Source organism: Bombina bombina, chromosome 2, assembly GCF_027579735.1.
Source record: "Bombina bombina isolate aBomBom1 chromosome 2, aBomBom1.pri, whole genome shotgun sequence".
In the NCBI taxonomy this organism is placed as follows: Eukaryota; Metazoa; Chordata; class Amphibia; order Anura; family Bombinatoridae; genus Bombina; species Bombina bombina.
Window position 1 is genome coordinate 78,673,842 of NC_069500.1, and position 20,751 is coordinate 78,694,592.

The 20,751-nt window shown below is 37.0% G+C and overlaps 1 protein-coding gene across 2 annotated transcripts in view; it reads left to right on the top strand.

Annotated features, from left to right (window-relative positions):
- POLI (DNA polymerase iota) overlaps positions 1–20,751 on the top strand; it is a 56,810-nt gene that overhangs the window by 30,812 nt on the left and 5,247 nt on the right. The window contains exons 7-9 of one of the 2 annotated variants that reach the window (XM_053701118.1): positions 1,870–1,961; positions 3,187–3,320; positions 14,346–14,548. In XM_053701118.1, coding sequence (XP_053557093.1) covers positions 1,870–1,961; positions 3,187–3,320; positions 14,346–14,548 — 429 coding nt within the window. The remainder of the gene's footprint in view (positions 1–1,869; positions 1,962–3,186; positions 3,321–14,345; positions 14,549–20,751) is intronic. The other variant, XM_053701119.1, reaches the window with a different exon arrangement.

The window sequence follows — 20,751 nt, forward strand, 5'->3', positions numbered from 1 at the left end:
ACACTTCCATGCTGTTATCAACCTGTTTACATCTTTCCGCCTCTAGTTCTTCTTCCAAGAGTGATCTTCAAAATCATCATGGAACAATCGTTTGTGTTGCTGGTGGCTCCAGCATGGCCACACAGGTTTTGGTATGCGGATCTTGTTTGGATGTCCAATTGCCAACCTTGGCCACTTCCGTTAAGGCCGGACCTACTGTCTCGAGGTCCATTTTTCCATCAGGATCTCAAATCATTAAATTTGAAGGTATGGAAATTGAAGGCTTAGTGCTAAGTCATAGAGGTTTTTCTGACTCAGTGATTAATACTATGTTACAAGCTCGTAAATCTGTTTCTAGAAAGATTTATTATCGAGTTTGGAAGACTTACATTTCATGGTGTTCTTCTCATAAATTCTCTTGGCATTCTTTCAGAATTCCTAGAATTTTACAGTTTCTTCAGGATGGTTTGGATAAAGGTTTGTCAGCAAGTTCCTTGAAGGGACAAATCTCTGCTCTTTCTGTTTTATTTCTCAGAAAGATTAAAGATTGCTAAACTTCCTGATATTCACAGTTTTGTACAGGCTTTAGTTCGTATTAAGCCTGTCATTAAATCAGTTTCTCCTCCTTGGAGTCTTAATTTGGTTTTGAAGGCGTTACAGGCTCCTCCATTTGAGCCTATGCATTCTTTGGACATTAAACTACTTTCTTGGAAAGTGTTGTTCCTTTTGGCTATCTCTTCTGCTAGAAGAGTTTCTAAGCTTTTTGCTCTTTCTTGTGAATCTCCTTTTCTGATTTTTCATCAGGATAAGGCGGTTTTGCTGACTTCATTTCAATTTTTACCTAAGGTTGTGAATTCTAACAACATTAGTAGATAAATTGTTGTCCCTTCCTTGTGTCCTAATCCTAAGAATTCTTTGGAAAGATCCTTACATTCTTTGGATGTGGTAAGAGCTTTGAAATATTATGTTGAAGCTACTAAAGATTTCAGGAAGACTTCTAGTCTCTTTGTTATATTTTCGGGTCCTAGGAAAGGTCAGAAGGCTTCTGCGATTTCCTTGGCTTCTTGGTTAAAGCTTTTGATTCATTCAGCTTATTTGGAGTCAGGTAAGACCCCGCCTCAGAGAATTACAGCTCATTCTACTAGATCAGTCTCCACTTCGTGGGCTTTTAAGAATGAAGCTTCAGTTGATCAGATTTGCAAAGCAGCAACTTGGTCCTCTTTGCATACATTTACTAAATTCTACCGTTTTGATGTATTTGCTTCTTCAGAAGCAGTTTTTGGTAGAAAAGTTCTTCAGGCAGCTGTTTCAATTTGATTCTTCTGCTGATGTTTTAAGTTTTTCTTGTCATCAAAGAATAAACTTATAATTTGGGTTGTGGATTATTTTTTTCAGCGAAAAATAGCTGTTTTTTATTTTATCCCTCCCTCTCTAGTAACTCTTGCGTGGAGTTCAACAGCTTGGGTATTGATATTCCATACGTCACTAGCTCATGGACTCTTGCCAATTACATGAAAGAAAACATAATTTATGTAAGAACTTACCTGATAAATTCATTTCTTTCATATTGGCAAGAGTCCATGAGGCCCACCCTTTTTATGGTGGTTATGATTTTTTGTATAAAACACAATTATTTCCAAATTCCTTTTGTTGATGCTTTTTACTCCTTTCTTTATCACCCCACTACTTGGCTATTCGTTAAACTGAATTGTGGGTGTGGTGAGGGGTGTATTTATAGGAATTTTGAGGTTTGGGAAACTTTGCCCCTCCTGGTAGGATTGTATATCCCATACGTCACTAGCTCATGGACTCTTGCCAATATGAAAGAAATGAATTTATCAGGTAAGTTCTTACATAAATTATGTTTTTTGCTTAATTTTCATCCTCTAGTCTCTGAGTGATGAAGACTCATTTAAAAACATTTCTACAGTAACTGAAGTTAAAATGAAATTGAAAGAACTGCTGAACAACCTATTGCTCAGGTAAGTTAGTTTTGTCACTAACACAATACAGATGTTTCTAACCAGTCATCACAAGGGTTTAGCACAAACAAATATTGTTAAACACAGAAATCACAGTCAAACTTAACATGCTTTAAATCTGCAAATAATTTTGAAACATACATTTTAAAACATAAAAATCTACCTGAGTTTACATTAAAGGGACACTGAACCCAAATTTTTTCTTTTGTGGTTCAGATAGAGCATGCCATTTTAAGCAACTTTCTCCTATTATCAATTTTTCTTTGTTCTCTTGCTATCTTTATTTAAAAAATAAGGCATCTAGTTTGTTTTTTTTTGGTTCAGACTCTGGACAGCACTTTTTTATTGGTGGATGAATTTATCCACCAATCAGCAAGAACAACCCAGGTTGTTCACCAAAAATGGGCCGGCATCTAAACTTACATTCTTGCATTTCAAATAAAGATACCAAGAGAATTAAGAAAATTTGATAATAGGAGTAAATTAGAAAGTTGCTTAAAATGTCATGCTCTATCTGAATCACGAAAGAAAAAATTTGGGCTCAGTGTCCCTTTAAATTGTCTGATTCTTTCTTCTGCTCTCTAAACTGCTCATTACTGTACAATACTGGGTTTGCTGACTGTGTATTTTACTGGGATAATCTAAAGTATTTTTTTTTAATTAATTTGTCAGTTGCAAGCACATTGCATAGCTAATTAACCAGGCTATGCAGCTTTATGAGAGCAGGGTTTTAACTTCTCTAAATCTTTTTGTCAAATATAATAAATATTGTTGAGAATAATTAACTTTTTGGACCTTGCTCTGTGAATATAAGATGTGCAGCCAATCACATAATGTATAGATAACCTAGAACTTTTTTGACATCCTATAATTGTGAGGTCAAGTTAAAAATAAGCGTTCAAGGGTAAGTTACAAGGGTAAGTTATATTCCACATTATTTATAGTTTAGTTAAGTGCCTGTGGAAGAAACATCAAATTACAAATGAAAATAAGGCGCCAATGGACAAGCTCTCCATTTAGAGGTTTCAGTTTATCTCCCAGTAGTGGTGAAAAGGATTATTCAATGGAACTTAAGATATATTATCTCTGATTTATCACTCTGTTAATGCAACGTTGTATAATTTGATGAAATTTTCACCCATATTTCATATAATTTAGAATTCTTTAATCCTTCAAAAGTCTTCCAGATTTATACCCGTAAAGAATATGAACTTTCTACATCTAGGCTATCCAAGGATGGAAGAACCCCTCATACCCTGCGATTAACTATACGCCAGTTCTCTGCAACTAATAAGTGGTTCAATCGGGAAAGTCGACAGTGTTCTATTCCATCTCACATAAACCAGCATTTAAGCACAGGTAAAGTCATCAGCTTTTGTTTTATAAACAGCATTTTAAAATGTACTACAGTATATAATCTACTATATCCATAGTCTCGAGGGCCAGGTATGGACATATCCGTTTCAGGCATTGTTAGTTGTTAACTTTACCATCTAATCTATATTTACATTAGTGCTTTACAAAATAATATAATATTTACAAGAAAGTTTATAGCCCCATAACCCACCCTTATACCCTTATTTTCTAGAGCCATGAACAGGTGCGCTTGTGTATGTATGTATATATATATATATATATATATATTTGAAATAAACAGGTCCCGCACTCTCCGCTGTCAAAACACAATCTTCTTTAATTGAACTGTGATATTTCGGGGTAGTTAGCCCCTTCCTCAGACAGATAACAAATATAGTGCAACTCCCCTTAAATACCCTCCACAATGTACTGTGAATGCTAAACACCTGCAGCTTCTCATCTGCGCAACTGAGCATGCTCAGAGATAACTACGGTGGCTGTATTGGGACAAACAACTAAAAGCAAAGTTAAAAATGGAAAATGCATGAAATTACAATGTAACAATATTCATATAAACAAAAATGTAACCTAAGTAGCCCTGATATATGTGATGAATAACTCGTCTTGACAGACTCAGAGTATGAATCTATGGCTAGCTGTACTACACAATAAACTATTACGTGTAAAATATGTACAAACTTTTTACTTTCAGTACTGCGTGGCTTCAAGGATGACGTTCGTGACCACATATTCTCCTGACAAGTGGCAAACACCCAGTATTTTACAGAAGAATTGGCACATCATCAACACAAATGAATGCTTAACCTTTAAGAATACCATCCATCCAATGTCCAAAGTTATACCAACAAGATTTGGTTAGGAAAGCCTAAACATGGTTGTTTTAAGTGTATGGGTTGCACTACCTGTAATGGGTTGGTACAAACCACCCATTTTGTCCACCCATGGCACAACAAATGCTATGCCGTTAAGCACAGAGTCACATGTACTACCAAGTTTATAGTGTACATGCTGCACTGTTGCTGTGGCAGATATTACGTTGGCAAAACGAATGATGATCCTGTATCAGAGCTGTTAACATTTAATAGGGTTTTAGGTTTAAATACCTGTTGTCGTCTAGGTCTACTGTATCTTCTCTCTTCAGGCCCCAAGGACCACTTATATAACCTTTTCTCCCTGTAGTCAGAGATGACCGCCTCCCACTTACATTCTTTAAACATTACTAATTCCTTCTCATATTCAACTAGCTGGGTTTTCAATTTGCCCAGCCAGTCCTCACCCTTATTTGATTCTAGAATCAGTAAATTCTGTTGTTCGAATTGGGATATTTCTACTTCACATAGAGTAAGTTGGCATTTGGTCTCTTCAATGACTAACAGTATTAAATCCAAGGAACACTTGTTTAGTATTCCGCACCACTTGTTACAGAAACTGATGTTTATTTCTACCAACTGTGGGAATATTTTTAATGCGAAACCTTCTTGAAATAAAACGTTTACAGTGGTACTCTGAAAGATACCCTCCGTGCAATTTTAAATCAATACAAGGCTTTTTCAGTTTAACTAGATGCGTAAATAGATATGCCGGTTGTTCTCTTTTCTCTTTAATAGCTACTGCATCAAACCTTATTCTAACAGCATCATCATCAGAGAATTTGAAAACATTAGACCTCTGAAATTCCTCCTCATCTACTATGTCCACATTGACACAAGCTGAAGCATTGATAAAGAGAACCAGCGAAGACACACCTGACATGGCTTCAAGGATGACGTTCGTGACCACATATTCTCCTGACAAATGGCAAACACCCGGTATTCTACAGGAGAATTGGCACATCATCAACACAGATGAACGCTTACCCTTTAAGAATACCATCCGTCCGAAGGTTGTTATAAACGTTCAAGATCTTTGAGGGACTACTTGATGCGTCCTGACAATGTCCAAAGTTATACCAACAAGATTTGGTTGTTTTAAGTGTATGGGATGCACTACCTGTAATGGGTTGGTACAAACCACCCATTTTGTCCACCCATAGCACAACAAACGCTATGCCATTAAGGACAGAGTCACATGTACTTGGTTACTTTAATACCTAGGGGCCTTAATACCCATTTTGATATGCAATGTTTCTTGTAATGATCCTGTTTGTACATATTTTACACATAATAGTTTATTGTGTAGTACAGCTAGATTGATACTAATCTGATAGTCATACTCTGTCAGTTATTAGATTATACAGTGATGATTAAGATTGTACTCATAATTTTTATGTCTTTTTGACATATTCTCACCTAGTTAAAGCAATTTTTGCGGTAGGTAGGTTTAATTTGTCTCCCTGGTCAAATTAATTATGTCCTGTTACAGGGTTTGGATTTCATAATTACACTTGATATTCATTACTTGCCTGTTTTTTTGTAAGTAACATCTTACTTATTCCCCTCATTAGTTAAGATGTAATATTTATTTGTAGACAATTTTTGTTTTTGCTAGTTTTGTTACATATTGTGAAGACGAGTTAGTCATCACATATCAGGGCTACTTAGGTTACATTTTTGTTTATATGAATATTGTTACATTGTAATTTCAGGCAGTTTCCATTTTTAACTTTGCTTTTAGTTGTTTGTACCAATGCAGCCACTGTAGTTATCTCTGAGCATGCTCAGTTGCGCAGATGAGAAGCTGCAGGTGTTTAACATTCACAGTACATTGTGGAGGATATTTAAGGGGGTAAGTTGCACTATATTTGTTATTTGCATTGAGCAATGATACTTTTTTTTTTTTTTTGGTCAATATTGCTTTAGAGTTGATAAAGGAAGGAACTCTTCCGAAAGCTTGTCAACTTATAAATGTATAGTTAGTCCAATAAAAAAAAGTATCATTGCTCAATGCAATACTCTTGTTATTTTGATATCTAAATCTCTGGACTAACACGGCTACTCCAATCAACGTGTATATATATATATATATATATATATATATATATATATATATATATATATATATATATATTTATATACTGTATATATTATTTATAAAATATTTTACCATGAAGGATACTTTGAGATTTCTCTCGTTTTCAAGTATGTCCTGGGTCCTTAAAACATTGCATTGTTACAATAGGGTACAATAAAATACAGAAACAATATTAATACATAATATATGCAAAATTTAACATAGAACAGGTAGGAAATATATAATCAACCATGACAGGTACATTCTGTTTTGAGATATGTAGAGAGGGATCTCTTAAAGGATTTTAGGCTTGGGGAAGGTTTGAAAGTATGCTGCTACTGGATCGGAGGTTATAGGAGGTGGGAACAGCCGGGGAAAGCATTCTGCTCAGGTAGGGTGGGAGGTTCCCAGAAAAGCTCTTAAACACAAGGCTGGAAAGATGAAGGGTGCGTATGGATTCCATCGACAGCCAGTTTAGTTCTTTTAGCATGTCACAATGGTGGGTCCTGTAGTTACATTGTAGCACAAAGCGGCAGAACGAGTTATAAAATGTATTAAGTTTATTACGGTGAGTTCGTGGTGCAGGTGCATATACTACATCCCCATAATCCATGATCGGCATCAGCATTTGCTGTACAATATTTTCCTTTACTGTAGGGCTTAGACAGGATTTGTTTCTGTACAGGGCACCTAGTTTTTGATAGTTTAAATGCAAGTTTTTCTATGTGGAGGCCAAAAGATAGATTGGGGTCTAACAACATACCCAAGTATTTGAAAAAGTGGACTGCTGTCAGCGTGCAATTTAGGTACTGTTCCAAAGATCATTGTGATAGTTTTGTCAGTGTTTAGGAAGAGTTTGTTTTTTGAGATCCATTTTTCTACCTCTGTGGACTGGTCTTGGAGCACTGCCTCAAGCTGCGGCAGATCGGAATATATTTTTTTCAGGAAATGTTTATAATTCTGTTATGTCCAATATTCTGTTAAGCTCATATGTATGTAAAGATAAAACTTGGAGACCTATACATGGATAATTTTCACAATATGTAGACGTCCTTGCTCTCCTATGACTTAATAGATTGGATGGAGAACAGACCTTGAGATGGAGACTGGTCCCGTCTCTTATCTCTTTTTTTCTCTCTCCTCAGCTCCGACCAGCTACCTTTTGAGAATGTTATCTTTACCCCTTTTTTTCTGTATGGTCTCCCGAGAGGATTGCCTCCCACCCATTAATCACATTACTCACTCACTTTTTTGACTCTCTACCCTTTGGAAACATTATTAGCCCGCCCCCCCCCCCCCTTTTAATCCCTTACTTTTTATCTTCCTTCTCTTGCTCAGTACTCACCTTTTGCTCACTTTTTCTGCTCCATAACACAATTTTTACGATGGCTTATGTCCCAAATATAACCTTTACCTCCCTTTAATACTACGGGATTAAAATCTCCAACAAAGCGTAGTCTACTCCTTAATTATCTTAAATACCTCTAAACAGACATAGTGTTCTTACAGGAGACCCACTAGGTAAATGGAGATCCAGTTAGACTAAAATCCTCCCTCTTCCCTACGCTATATAATTCTTCCTATAGTGGGAAAAGCAGAGGAGTAGCCATTTTGATCCATAAAAACATCCTGTTCCAACCTCTCCATGTAGAACAAGATTCAGCAGGGAGATATCTCATCCTAATTTGCAAACTTAACAATAGTCTCTTCACCCTAGCTAATGTGTATGTCCCAAATCAAGGCAAACTTAAATTCCTTAGAACTATATACTCTTTAATAGATACAATTAAACAGGGCACACTGATTCTGGGGGGTGACTTCAATCTAATTTGGGACCCATCCCTAGATAAACACACATCAACTCCTAGAGGGAATGACTCATTGTCCTCTACTTCAGCCCCTAAATTTAGGGAACTAACTTACCAATATTAGTTCTTTGACATGTGGCGGTCCTTCCATCCTGTAGAGAAAGACAACTCTTACTTCTATCTAACTCACCCTTCATATTCTTGCTTGGATAACTTTTTTGTAGACTCTTGGACCTTAAATGAGGTACGGGAGGCAAAAATCACTTTGTGCGTTTGGTCAGACCATGACGCAGTTTCTATGTCTATCCCGGGGCGTATGACATTATCGGCTAAGCCAATGTGGAAATTTCCCCAATATCTGTGGTCAGATCCACTGTTTACAGGCTCTATTCAGGAGATGGTCATAGATTACCTCCAAAACAATCCAACAGACGCGAAATCCCTCCAAATTAGATGGGCAGCTCTAAAATCTTGTGTTCGTGAAGGAAGGAGGAACAGGGAGCACCTCTTGGTAAACTAGCCTGTGATCTGAGATTAGCCGATACGCTCAACAAAGTCAATCAGACCCAGGCTCTATTGGCAGAGATAACCCGCCTTAAAAACCTCATTAGAGTACAGGAATTGCAGAGAATACAGGAGGCTACGCTACGATTTAGGCAGTTAATGTATTCTAAAAGTAACAAAGCAGACACTATTTTGGCAAAAAAGCTTAGACAAAGAGCAGCAGTAGCGAGAATTCCGTCCCTAACCATAGAGGGCAAACGGCCTATACACCAGCTGATATAGGAAAACTCTTTGTCTCATATTACGCAAACCTATACGACATTGCAAATCGTGAAAAAAAACGGCAGAAACATCCCAACTAGAAATAGCTGACTTTCTTAGCCGACTAAACCTGCCTAGTACCCTACCCGAGGAAGCTAAGACTGCCCTAATTCAGCCTTTCACCCCATAAGAAGTTGCTATAGTTCTGAAACCAGTACAAAGCAACAAAGCCCCAGGACCGGATGGCTTCACGGCACCTTTTGCAAAAAAATAAACCAAATACTCGCAACGCCCTTAAGAAACCTTTTCAATTAAAGTATGTCCTGGGTCCTTAAAACATTGCATTGTTACAATAGGGTACAATAAAATACAGAAACAATATTAATACATAATATATGCAAAATTTAACATAGAACAGGTAGGAAATATATAATCAACCATGACAGGTACATTCTGTTTTGAGATATGTAGAGAGGGATCTCTTAAAGGATTTTAGGCTTGGGGAAGGTTTGAAAGTATGCTGCTACTGGATCGGAGGTTATAGGAGGTGGGAACAGCCGGGGAAAGCATTCTGCTCAGGTAGGGTGGGAGGTTCCCAGAAAAGCTCTTAAACACAAGGCTGGAAAGATGAAGGGTGCGTATGGATTCCATCGACAGCCAGTTTAGTTCTTTTAGCATGTCACAATGGTGGGTCCTGTAGTTACATTGTAGCACAAAGCGGCAGAACGAGTTATAAAATGTATTAAGTTTATTACGGTGAGTTCGTGGTGCAGGTGCATATACTACATCCCCATAATCCATGATCGGCATCAGCATTTGCTGTACAATATTTTCCTTTACTGTAGGGCTTAGACAGGATTTGTTTCTGTACAGGGCACCTAGTTTTTGATAGTTTAAATGCAAGTTTTTCTATGTGGAGGCCAAAAGATAGATTGGGGTCTAACAACATACCCAAGTATTTGAAAAAGTGGACTGCTGTCAGCGTGCAATTTAGGTACTGTTCCAAAGATCATTGTGATAGTTTTGTCAGTGTTTAGGAAGAGTTTGTTTTTTGAGATCCATTTTTCTACCTCTGTGGACTGGTCTTGGAGCACTGCCTCAAGCTGCGGCAGATCGGAATATATTTTTTTCAGGAAATGTTTATAATTCTGTTATGTCCAATATTCTGTTAAGCTCATATGTATGTAAAGATAAAACTTGGAGACCTATACATGGATAATTTTCACAATATGTAGACGTCCTTGCTCTCCTATGACTTAATAGATTGGATGGAGAACAGACCTTGAGATGGAGACTGGTCCCGTCTCTTATCTCTTTTTTTCTCTCTCCTCAGCTCCGACCAGCTACCTTTTGAGAATGTTATCTTTACCCCTTTTTTTCTGTATGGTCTCCCGAGAGGATTGCCTCCCACCCATTAATCACATTACTCACTCACTTTTTTGACTCTCTACCCTTTGGAAACATTATTAGCCCGCCCCCCCCCCCCCCTTTTAATCCCTTACTTTTTATCTTCCTTCTCTTGCTCAGTACTCACCTTTTGCTCACTTTTTCTGCTCCATAACACAATTTTTACGATGGCTTATGTCCCAAATATAACCTTTACCTCCCTTTAATACTACGGGATTAAAATCTCCAACAAAGCGTAGTCTACTCCTTAATTATCTTAAATACCTCTAAACAGACATAGTGTTCTTACAGGAGACCCACTAGGTAAATGGAGATCCAGTTAGACTAAAATCCTCCCTCTTCCCTACGCTATATAATTCTTCCTATAGTGGGAAAAGCAGAGGAGTAGCCATTTTGATCCATAAAAACATCCTGTTCCAACCTCTCCATGTAGAACAAGATTCAGCAGGGAGATATCTCATCCTAATTTGCAAACTTAACAATAGTCTCTTCACCCTAGCTAATGTGTATGTCCCAAATCAAGGCAAACTTAAATTCCTTAGAACTATATACTCTTTAATAGATACAATTAAACAGGGCACACTGATTCTGGGGGGTGACTTCAATCTAATTTGGGACCCATCCCTAGATAAACACACATCAACTCCTAGAGGGAATGACTCATTGTCCACTACTTCAGCCCCTAAATTTAGGGAACTAACTTACCAATATTAGTTCTTTGACATGTGGCGGTCCTTCCATCCTGTAGAGAAAGACAACTCTTACTTCTATCTAACTCACCCTTCATATTCTTGCTTGGATAACTTTTTTGTAGACTCTTGGACCTTAAATGAGGTACGGGAGGCAAAAATCACTTTGTGCGTTTGGTCAGACCATGACGCAGTTTCTATGTCTATCCCGGGGCGTATGACATTATCGGCTAAGCCAATGTGGAAATTTCCCCAATATCTGTGGTCAGATCCACTGTTTACAGGCTCTATTCAGGAGATGGTCATAGATTACCTCCAAAACAATCCAACAGACGCGAAATCCCTCCAAATTAGATGGGCAGCTCTAAAATCTTGTGTTCGTGAAGGAAGGAGGAACAGGGAGCACCTCTTGGTAAACTAGCCTGTGATCTGAGATTAGCCGATACGCTCAACAAAGTCAATCAGACCCAGGCTCTATTGGCAGAGATAACCCGCCTTAAAAACCTCATTAGAGTACAGGAATTGCAGAGAATACAGGAGGCTACGCTACGATTTAGGCAGTTAATGTATTCTAAAAGTAACAAAGCAGACACTATTTTGGCAAAAAAGCTTAGACAAAGAGCAGCAGTAGCGAGAATTCCGTCCCTAACCATAGAGGGAAAACGGCCTATACACCAGCTGATATAGGAAAACTCTTTGTCTCATATTACGCAAACCTATACGACATTGCAAATCGTGAAAAAAAACGGCAGAAACATCCCAACTAGAAATAGCTGACTTTCTTAGCCGACTAAACCTGCCTAGTACCCTACCCGAGGAAGCTAAGACTGCCCTAATTCAGCCTTTCACCCCATAAGAAGTTGCTATAGTTCTGAAACCAGTACAAAGCAACAAAGCCCCAGGACCGGATGGCTTCACGGCACCTTTTGCAAAAAAATAAACCAAATACTCGCAACGCCCTTAAGAAACCTTTTCAATTAAATACCAGACGGAGGCCATATTCTCCGAGAATTTCTAGAGGCCTCTATTATACCAATTCCCAAGCCAGGCAATGACCCCACTGAATGTGGAAATTTCAGACCAATCTTTCTTATTAATCTTGATATAAAACTATATTCTAAGCTTGTAGCTAATAGAATTGTTCATCTTATGCCTTCTCTGATCTAATGTGATTAAGTAGGTTTTACGGCAGGACGTCAAGGCCCTGATAACATGAGAAGATTAATCACTGTATTCACTGAAGCCCAGGCGAAGGGAATCCCTATGCTGGCCCTGTCCCTAGATGCCTAAAAGTCCTTCAACAGGGTCAGGTGGTAATATCTATGGGATGTTCTTTGCTCTTCGGCTTCCCGGAACCCTTTATTTTGGCTTTTAAGACATTATACTCTGCTCAGTTTGCAAAAGTGCGAGGCTTAGGACTTTGCTCTCCAGAATTTCCAATTCGCAATGGGACCCGTCAAGGATGCCCATTCTCTACACTCATTTTTGCGATAGTTATGGAAGCCTTTGCCCAAGCAGTTAGATACCCCTTTACCTGGTCTACACAACAACTCAAACACTTAGGGATCTTCTTTAGTGCAGATTCAGATTGCATTATTCATAATAACTTTGAAACCCTCATCACAGAATTTTCTTGGTTAGGGAGAGTAGCCTCGATAATTAAAATGTAATTATTACCTAAGGCTTTATACTTATTTCAGTGCATCCCACTTAACATCCCACATTCTATTTTACATCAAATCCATAAGTTATTCTCTGACTATATCTGGCAAAATAAAAAATCCAGGGTGGCATACAATACACTTACTCTAGAGGTGGTATAACGCTCCCTAACATCTTCACCTTCTATGAAGCAGCTAGATTGTCACATATCTCTGAATTGAACCTTAAAACCGACAAGCCAGGTTGGTTTTGTTTAGTGGAAGCGGCAATCCCAATAGAACTAGAACTGAGTGATGTTATTTGGTTCCCTAACCACCGGAAATTATCTCTCCAAATCAATAAGATTATTGTTAAACACAATATTTCAATCTGGCACACTCTCCGAGACTGCTCCATGATTGCCCCCACCCATCCCCAGCACATAATTTACAAGGTCTTTTCTGGGACCTTACTAACATACATACTGACGGCTCAAAGGCAAAGCATTTGATAGTTGTATCGAACCTATATGATCAATTCTCATTAAATAATATCCCCAACACGTCAAAGAGACTATCTTTATCTTACTTGCCACTAAACTTTGCATTGCCTGGGCTTGGAAAAAACAGACCCTCTATGACTATCCAAAATACTTGTAACAGTAGAATATATGGCCACAATGGAAAAGTATTTTTATAATTCAATTGACAAAATGGAAACGTATTGGTCTATCTGGGACACATGGTTACATTGTTAATGAACCTCTATACTCCTGGAATCTAAATTACAGTGGGCTGCCTTTTCTCCCCCCCCCTTTCTTACTCTCTGGTTCCTCACCCCCCTTTTTCTTTTCCTCCCCTCCCTTCCTAGTCCTTCCCCTGACCTCCTCCCGCCCCTTTTCCCCTAATATGTACACTATAACAGAAATATAAGACTGCTAATGCCCGACACTAACTAGAAACTGGTTACTAAACTTATGTCACTTGTGGGGCTTATGTCATGTGATAGGTTCTGTCAACATATTTTATGTTCAGCAACTTGAATCTATGTTGATAACTATGTCTGTTAATCTGTATATACAGACATTTCTAAGTTTTCTAAGACTGTTGTATATTGAAAAAAAATATGTTTATTACTATCTGTACATCGAAATATTTCAGGTTTTGTAATGTTTATATTTGAAAAACAATTTTTTTTATTTTTTTATTTTTTTTTTGCACAGTCTTTTAATAATCACACTTTCTGGGGAACAAAATCCTACTGAGCATGTGCACAAGCTCACAGGGTATAGGTATACTGTACTAGTCTGTGTTTGGCTGATGTCTGTCACATGGTACAAGGGTCCGGAAAATGGATGAAAAAATAAATTTGTCAGAAAAAAATCTACTGCTTATTTTAAAATTCAGAGTATGTGTTAAATCATTGTCTTTTTATTATGCACTTGATACCTATACAACTCTACAGCATTGAGACAGTAAGATTCTTTTGTGAAATAGGTGTAGCACCTGTCTCCCTCCTAAGCACTGCTACTTATGTTCACTTTCTACACAATCAGAATTGCTCACAATTCTGTGCACAGCTAGTCTTTATTTGTATGATTCCTTAGCATAAACTTTTCTCAGCTATCCTAGTAGCGCCTTTAGGTTATCAGCTTTAAATGGAAATAAAAGTATCAGATTTGTATATAGCCCTGCGTCTTGCTAAACTTTATTAAATTGTGTTTTGTCACTTTGTTGTTCCTCATCTAGGAAGTGCTGAAGTTACAGAGCCACTCCTGGAATTACTTATGAAACTGTTTGAAAAGATGATTAACGTGAAGCTGCCTTTTCACATCACGCTGCTGAATGTTTGTTTTTCCAACTTAAAGAGTCCTCAGTGTGTCAGAAAATCAATTGGATTTTATTTAACCCAGAATTCACAGTTACCAAGTAAAGCAAGTCAGCGCTTCCAGGTAATCCAATACTAGCAGTTCCTAAACTTAAGATCCTTTTACCGTTAATTAGGGATTTAAAAAGTTACGTGTTAATAATTCTATGGGCTAATTAAAGGTATATGAAACCCACATTTTTTCTTTCATGATTCAGATAGAGCATGCAATTATAAGCAACTTTCTAATTTAATCCTTTTATAACATTTTCTTCATTCTCTTGGTATCTTTATTTGAAAATGTAAGCTTAGGAGACGGTTGATTTTTGGTGCAGCACCCTGGGTAGTGCTTGCTGATCAGTAAGCACTACCCAAGCGCTGAACCAAAAATAGGCCGGTTCCTAAGCTTAAAGAAAAAATTTGGGTTTCATATCACTGTAAGGGGACATTAGTAGCAAACAATTCTATTGTATATGTAGATAATTAATGTGAGTTTTAATAATAGGTTTATTGGATGAGTATAAATACAGTGTAAACTTTTGTCACTATTAGGTCTCTTATTATCCATTAATTTGACCCAACAAGGTGATTATTGTAATTACTTTGTGTTCGCACCTTTTTATAAATGGTATATCCCTTTAACTTACACTATAATACATACATATTACAGAGACCTTGTAGTGTAAAACTAAAATCTTCTGTTTCTTTCATGTAATTGTCAAGAGTCCATGAGCTAGTGACGTATGGGATATACAAAACCTCAAAATGCCTATAAATACACCCCTCACCACACCCACAGTTCAGTTTTACAAACTTTTCCTCCTATGAAGGTGGTGAAGTAAGTTTGTGCTTGATTTTCTACGTTGATATGCGCTTCTCAGCATTTTGAAGCCTGATTCCTCTCAGAGTACAGTGAATGTCAGAGGGATGTGAAGGGAGTATCACCTATTGAATTCTATGGTTTTCCTCGCAGGAAATCTTTTTTTATAGGTTCTCTGTTATCGGTCGTAGAGATTCATCTCCTACCTCCCTTTTCAGATCGACGATATACTCTCATATTCCATTACCTCTACTGATAACTGTTTCAGTACTGGTTTGGCTATCTGCTATATGTGGATAGGTGTCTTTCGGCAAGTAGGTTTTCATTCCTTAAGACACTCTCAGCTATGGTTTGGCACTTTATGTATTAATATAAAGTTCTAAATATATGTATTGTACTTATATTTGCCATGAGTCAGGTTTATGTATATTTCCTTTTGCAGACTATCAGTTTCATATTTGGGAAAAAACATATTTAGGAAAATATTTTTCTTACCTGGGGTATAGCCTTTTTTCAAATTGACTGCTTATTCATTAGATTTTCACTGGCAAAATTAGGCTTGCGAGGTGCAAAATGGTGATGCTTATTAAGTCATTCTTGGCATGAGAATTTTTTTGGCGTGAAGGTACGCCCAGTGACGCAAATTCGTAATTTCCGGCGTCCTAATTGACGCCGAGTTTACTTGCACAAGGTTGCATCTGCAATGACGCGAGTGTGTAATTTCTGGATGTTGTTAGCACCATTTTGCGTTGTGCGTCATACTTGGCGCCAAATAATTTCATTATTTAAAACCCCATTCCTATGTGCCTCTTGCCTTTTATCTATGTCAGAGGGCTATGTTGTTTGCATTTTTTTCCCATTCCCGAAACTGCCATATAAGGAAATTGATCATTTTGCTTTATATGTTGTTTTTTCTCTTAAATTTGCAAGATGTCTCAATCTGATCCTGTCTCAGAAACCACTGTTGGAACCCTTCTGCTTGATAACAGTTCTACCAAAGCTAAGTGTATCTGTTGTAAATTTGTGGCAATTATATCTCCAGCTTCGGTATGTAATAGTTGTCATGATAAGCTTTTACATGCAGAGAATGTATCCATCAGTAATAGTACAATGCCTGTTGTTCCTTCAAAATCTAATGCACATGATATCCCTGTGAATATAAAATATTTTATTGCTGATGCGATTCAGAAGGCTTTGTCTGCTATCCCGCATTCTAGTAAATGTAAAAGGTCTTTTAAAACTTCTCATAAAGTTGATGAAAGTTCAAATGACCGATAACATACTGAATTATCCTTCTCGGATGAGGATCTATCTGATTCAGAAGATCCTACCTCAGATATTGACACTGACAAATCTACTTATTTATTTAAATTGGAGTATATTCGTTCCTTGTTAAAAGAGGTGTTGATTACGTTGGATATTGAGGAAACTAGTCCTCTTGATACTAAAACTAGTAAACATTTAAATTCTGTTTATAAACCTCCTGTGGTTACTCCAGAGGTTTTTCCAGTTCCTGATGCTATTTCTGATATGATTTCTAAGGAAAGGAATAGGCCTGGTACTTCTTTTATCCCTTCTTCAAGGTTTAAAAATTGTATCCTTTGCCAGCAGTTAGTTTGGAGTTTTGGGAAAAGATCCCCAGAGCTTTTTTTTTTTAATTCTTTATTTATCATTGAAACAGAGAAACATCCATAAAGCATCAAATTAAAGCGTTCAAATGAAGACACTTAGCTATGGCACAATAGCTTCTAACAAGTGAACTACCATTAGAAATAAACAGTTATACAATATCAACCACTTAGTATTTAAAGGTGTCATCAGCTAGATCAGCAGCTCCGCTGACCACATAACCAGACATTCTGTAGCACAGTATAATGTATTTTTCCTCTATTGCAAGTATTTTCCTATTTTTTTTTAAGAAAAACTAAAAACTAAACACTAAATAAAAACTAAGCCAGATTGGTTTAACATGAGGGAAAAAACTAAATAAAACAGGGAAGAGGATAAAAAAAGGGGGGTTATTGTAAACAGATCAAGGAGCATCCACAGTCCTCGCTCCACCCCCCCCCACCCCCGCTCACCCCCCTAGACTAAGATTCCACATGTTGGGTGAGAAATTCACCCCCTTCCTGCACATAGATAGAATTCCAAAATGGGTGTATATACTGTTTCTGTAGATTAAACGGCAAGTTTTGAATGAAGTTACCCCATTTTTTAAAGAACCTGCATATCTCATGCTCTGAATCAATAGATGTATCGTATTGTTCCAATACCAGTTTTGTGTGCATACTATTAACAAATTGCGAAAAACTTGGTGTTCTCCTTGATTTCCATGAAGAGAAGATAGTATTCTTTGCACATAGTATCGTAAAGTTTATAAAAATAGACTTAGAATTTAGTGGTGGAGGTGTCTTTTCATAGAGCAAAATAATATCCTCTTTTTTTAAGGTCAGCTGATGTCCTATTATGAGATTTTGCCCAGAAGCTGAACACCTTAGGACATCTCCAAATACAGTGATCAAGATTTGCTCTAGGGAAATTACATCTATAGCAATAGAAACTTTGATTTTTGGTGTTATATATGTTCGATTAATCAGTTGTAGTTGCGCTTCTCTCCAGGAAAGCAACGGAGTAGCACGCCAAGCCCTCGCAATGCTCTGCCTTATGGCGTCCTTTTCGATCCCTGGAATATCTATCACCCACCTACGCACCAAAGAGTCAAGGTTAGCTTCCCCCTCGCCTGACAACAATAACCTATACTGTACCAATATGAGATGGAATGCACACCAGCCTGGAAGAGGGCGATCCCTGACAGCAAGCCATCCCAATTTTTTACAAAAGATAAATCTTTCTTTGTATTTAAAAAATGTCTAACCTGCAAATAGCCAAACAAATATTTATTAACCACCTTAAATTGGGCTTTAATATCATTAAATGAGCGGACATTATGAGTAGTTAGGTCTATACATTGCTGAAAATATTCTAATCATTTCGATTTCCAAATTCTTAACACTTTACAGTTGGTTACCTCTGAGAACAGAGGGTTACCTATGATGGGTAAATATTTGGAATACCGGAAATCAACCTGTAGTACTTTACAAACTTTTTGCCAAGCTAGAATAGGATTCTTAAAAGTAACCATTTTCTTCATTAGCTCCGGCAAAAAAGAAAGTTCTAAAGTGGAACAAAAAGTTCCTGCTCAAAAATATCCAACCTCCAACAGCCCATCTGGGATGATTTTTATTAAGCAGGCCCAGTTCTATTTTTGGATACAGGGAAAATTATAGCCTGCACTTTCTTTCTCTTGGGATAATCTGAATAGGGACCATTTAGATTTCTTTTTCCCCCAGTCAGTGAATTTGAGAAACAGAGGTATGTTCTGTAAAATATATGAGTTTAGGAAGTATGATAATTTTAATCAGATTTATTTTCCCTGCTAAGGAAAATGGAAAAAGCGACCATCTCTGAAGATCTTTCTGTACTTTGTCAATTAGCCCAGACAAATTTTCTTCAATGTAAATATAACCCCAGAAAAATGGTATGATGTCTAAATATTTTAGGCTCTTAACTTCCTTAAATGGGATATCTCCTCTTGAGTATTCATTCTTTTGAATCCATAAAATTTCAGATTTTTGAGAATTAACCTTGTAACCTGCAAAAGGTGCCAAACATTTCAAAAATCTTCATAAGTTTCGAGAAATTTTCTCTAGTGTTACTAATAAATACCAGTAGATCGTCGGCATACAGCGATATTTTTAATTCTCTGGAGCTGACTTTTATACCTAAGATACTATCTCTCAAAACCACTTCCAGTGGCTCAGTGCTCAAATTAAAAAGCAAGGGAGATAGTCCCGTTAACCAACAAAGCCGAAAAGGGTTTATTATACAACATTATAAATATCATATAATTCCCCTTCAGTTCAAATCGTTTTAGAACATTAAAAAGATGCTTCCAATCAATTGCATCAAATGCTTTTTTGGCATCTATAGCAACAATTGCCTTATCCTTATCTATGCACTTAATGTCATTCTTCTGTGTATTGTAATAGTCTACCGTTAACAACAACTTCCTTAAATTAGAGAAAGAAGATCTCCCTTTAATAAATCCTGTTTGATCTGGGTGAATTAACTTTGGTAACAACTTCTGAAGCCTTGTCGCAACTATTGACGTTAGTATTTTATAGTCTGAGTTAAGCAGTGAGATAGGACGATATGCATCCAAAGCTTCGGGGTCTTTACCTTTTTTAGGGATTAAGGTGATAATGGATTTCGTAAATTCACGAGAAGGGCTTGACCCTTCCACATAATAGTAATTAAATAGGACAGCAAGGCTTTGTACTATATTATTCTGCAAAATTTTATAATACTTGTTCGGTAGTGCATCCGGGCCAGGAGCCTTATTACAAGCTAAATGTTTAATGACCAACAAAATTTCATCCTCCGTTATTGGTCTATTTAAATCTAATAGTTCTATAGGTGATAAATGTGGTAATTCACAGGTTTCCCAAAATATTCTTTTGTTATCCTCATTAATTTCTGGGGGGGGGGGGGGGAGATATGCTTATAATAGTTTAAAAATTCCAAACAGATTTCACTAGTTTGGGTTGATCATTTCGTCCTCCCTTTTATCGCCAGGATAGTTTTAGGACCATTAGTTTGTTTTACCAGTCCGGACAAACATTTGCCCATTTTGCCCCCGTACCTATAAAATTTGGAGTTTGTCCTTTAAAATTTCACCAGCAGCATTCTTTTGTAAGAAAATCTCCCTCTCCTTTTTGGCCTGAAGGTATGCACTCCACCTTTCATTTGTTAGTTCTCTTAGATAAGTGTTATATGCATTGGCCAATTGGTTAGTAAGTTGAGAGCTACGTATCAGGATTCCATACTGAGTCCTTATTATGAAAATAATACTCATTCCATTTTTCATTTAACCAATTCTTAAATTTCATATTATTAAACAAATATTTTGGGAAACTAAAGGAAGCACAAGACCTTTTGACCTGATCGACCTGCAATTGTAATGAGATTGGAGCGTGATCAGAGATAATAATTGACTAAATAGATGCCTTACTAACTTTACCAACTTATTTTTCATCTATTAAAAAATAGTCGATTCTTGAAAAAGTTTTATGCGTTTTGGATTCGCATGTGTATTCTTTTAAATCTGGATTTTGGAGCCTCCATATATCTTTTAAGGTTAAAAAAAATTTAAATTTTTTTTAGAGTATTTATTTCAACTTTGTAGCTCCTCATTTTGGTTTTTCCTTTAACTCTATGCAGGCGATATAAAAGGATATTGTGCAATTAAGTTAAAATCACCTGCTATGATTAGGCTGCTACCTACTTGTTCTATTAAGATCCCCAGTGTTGATGGGGCTATTTCTACTCTTGCCAAACATACTACTATTCCTATAGAAGATAGAACTTCCTTTAAGGACCCTTTAGATAGGAAACTTGAATCTTCTCTA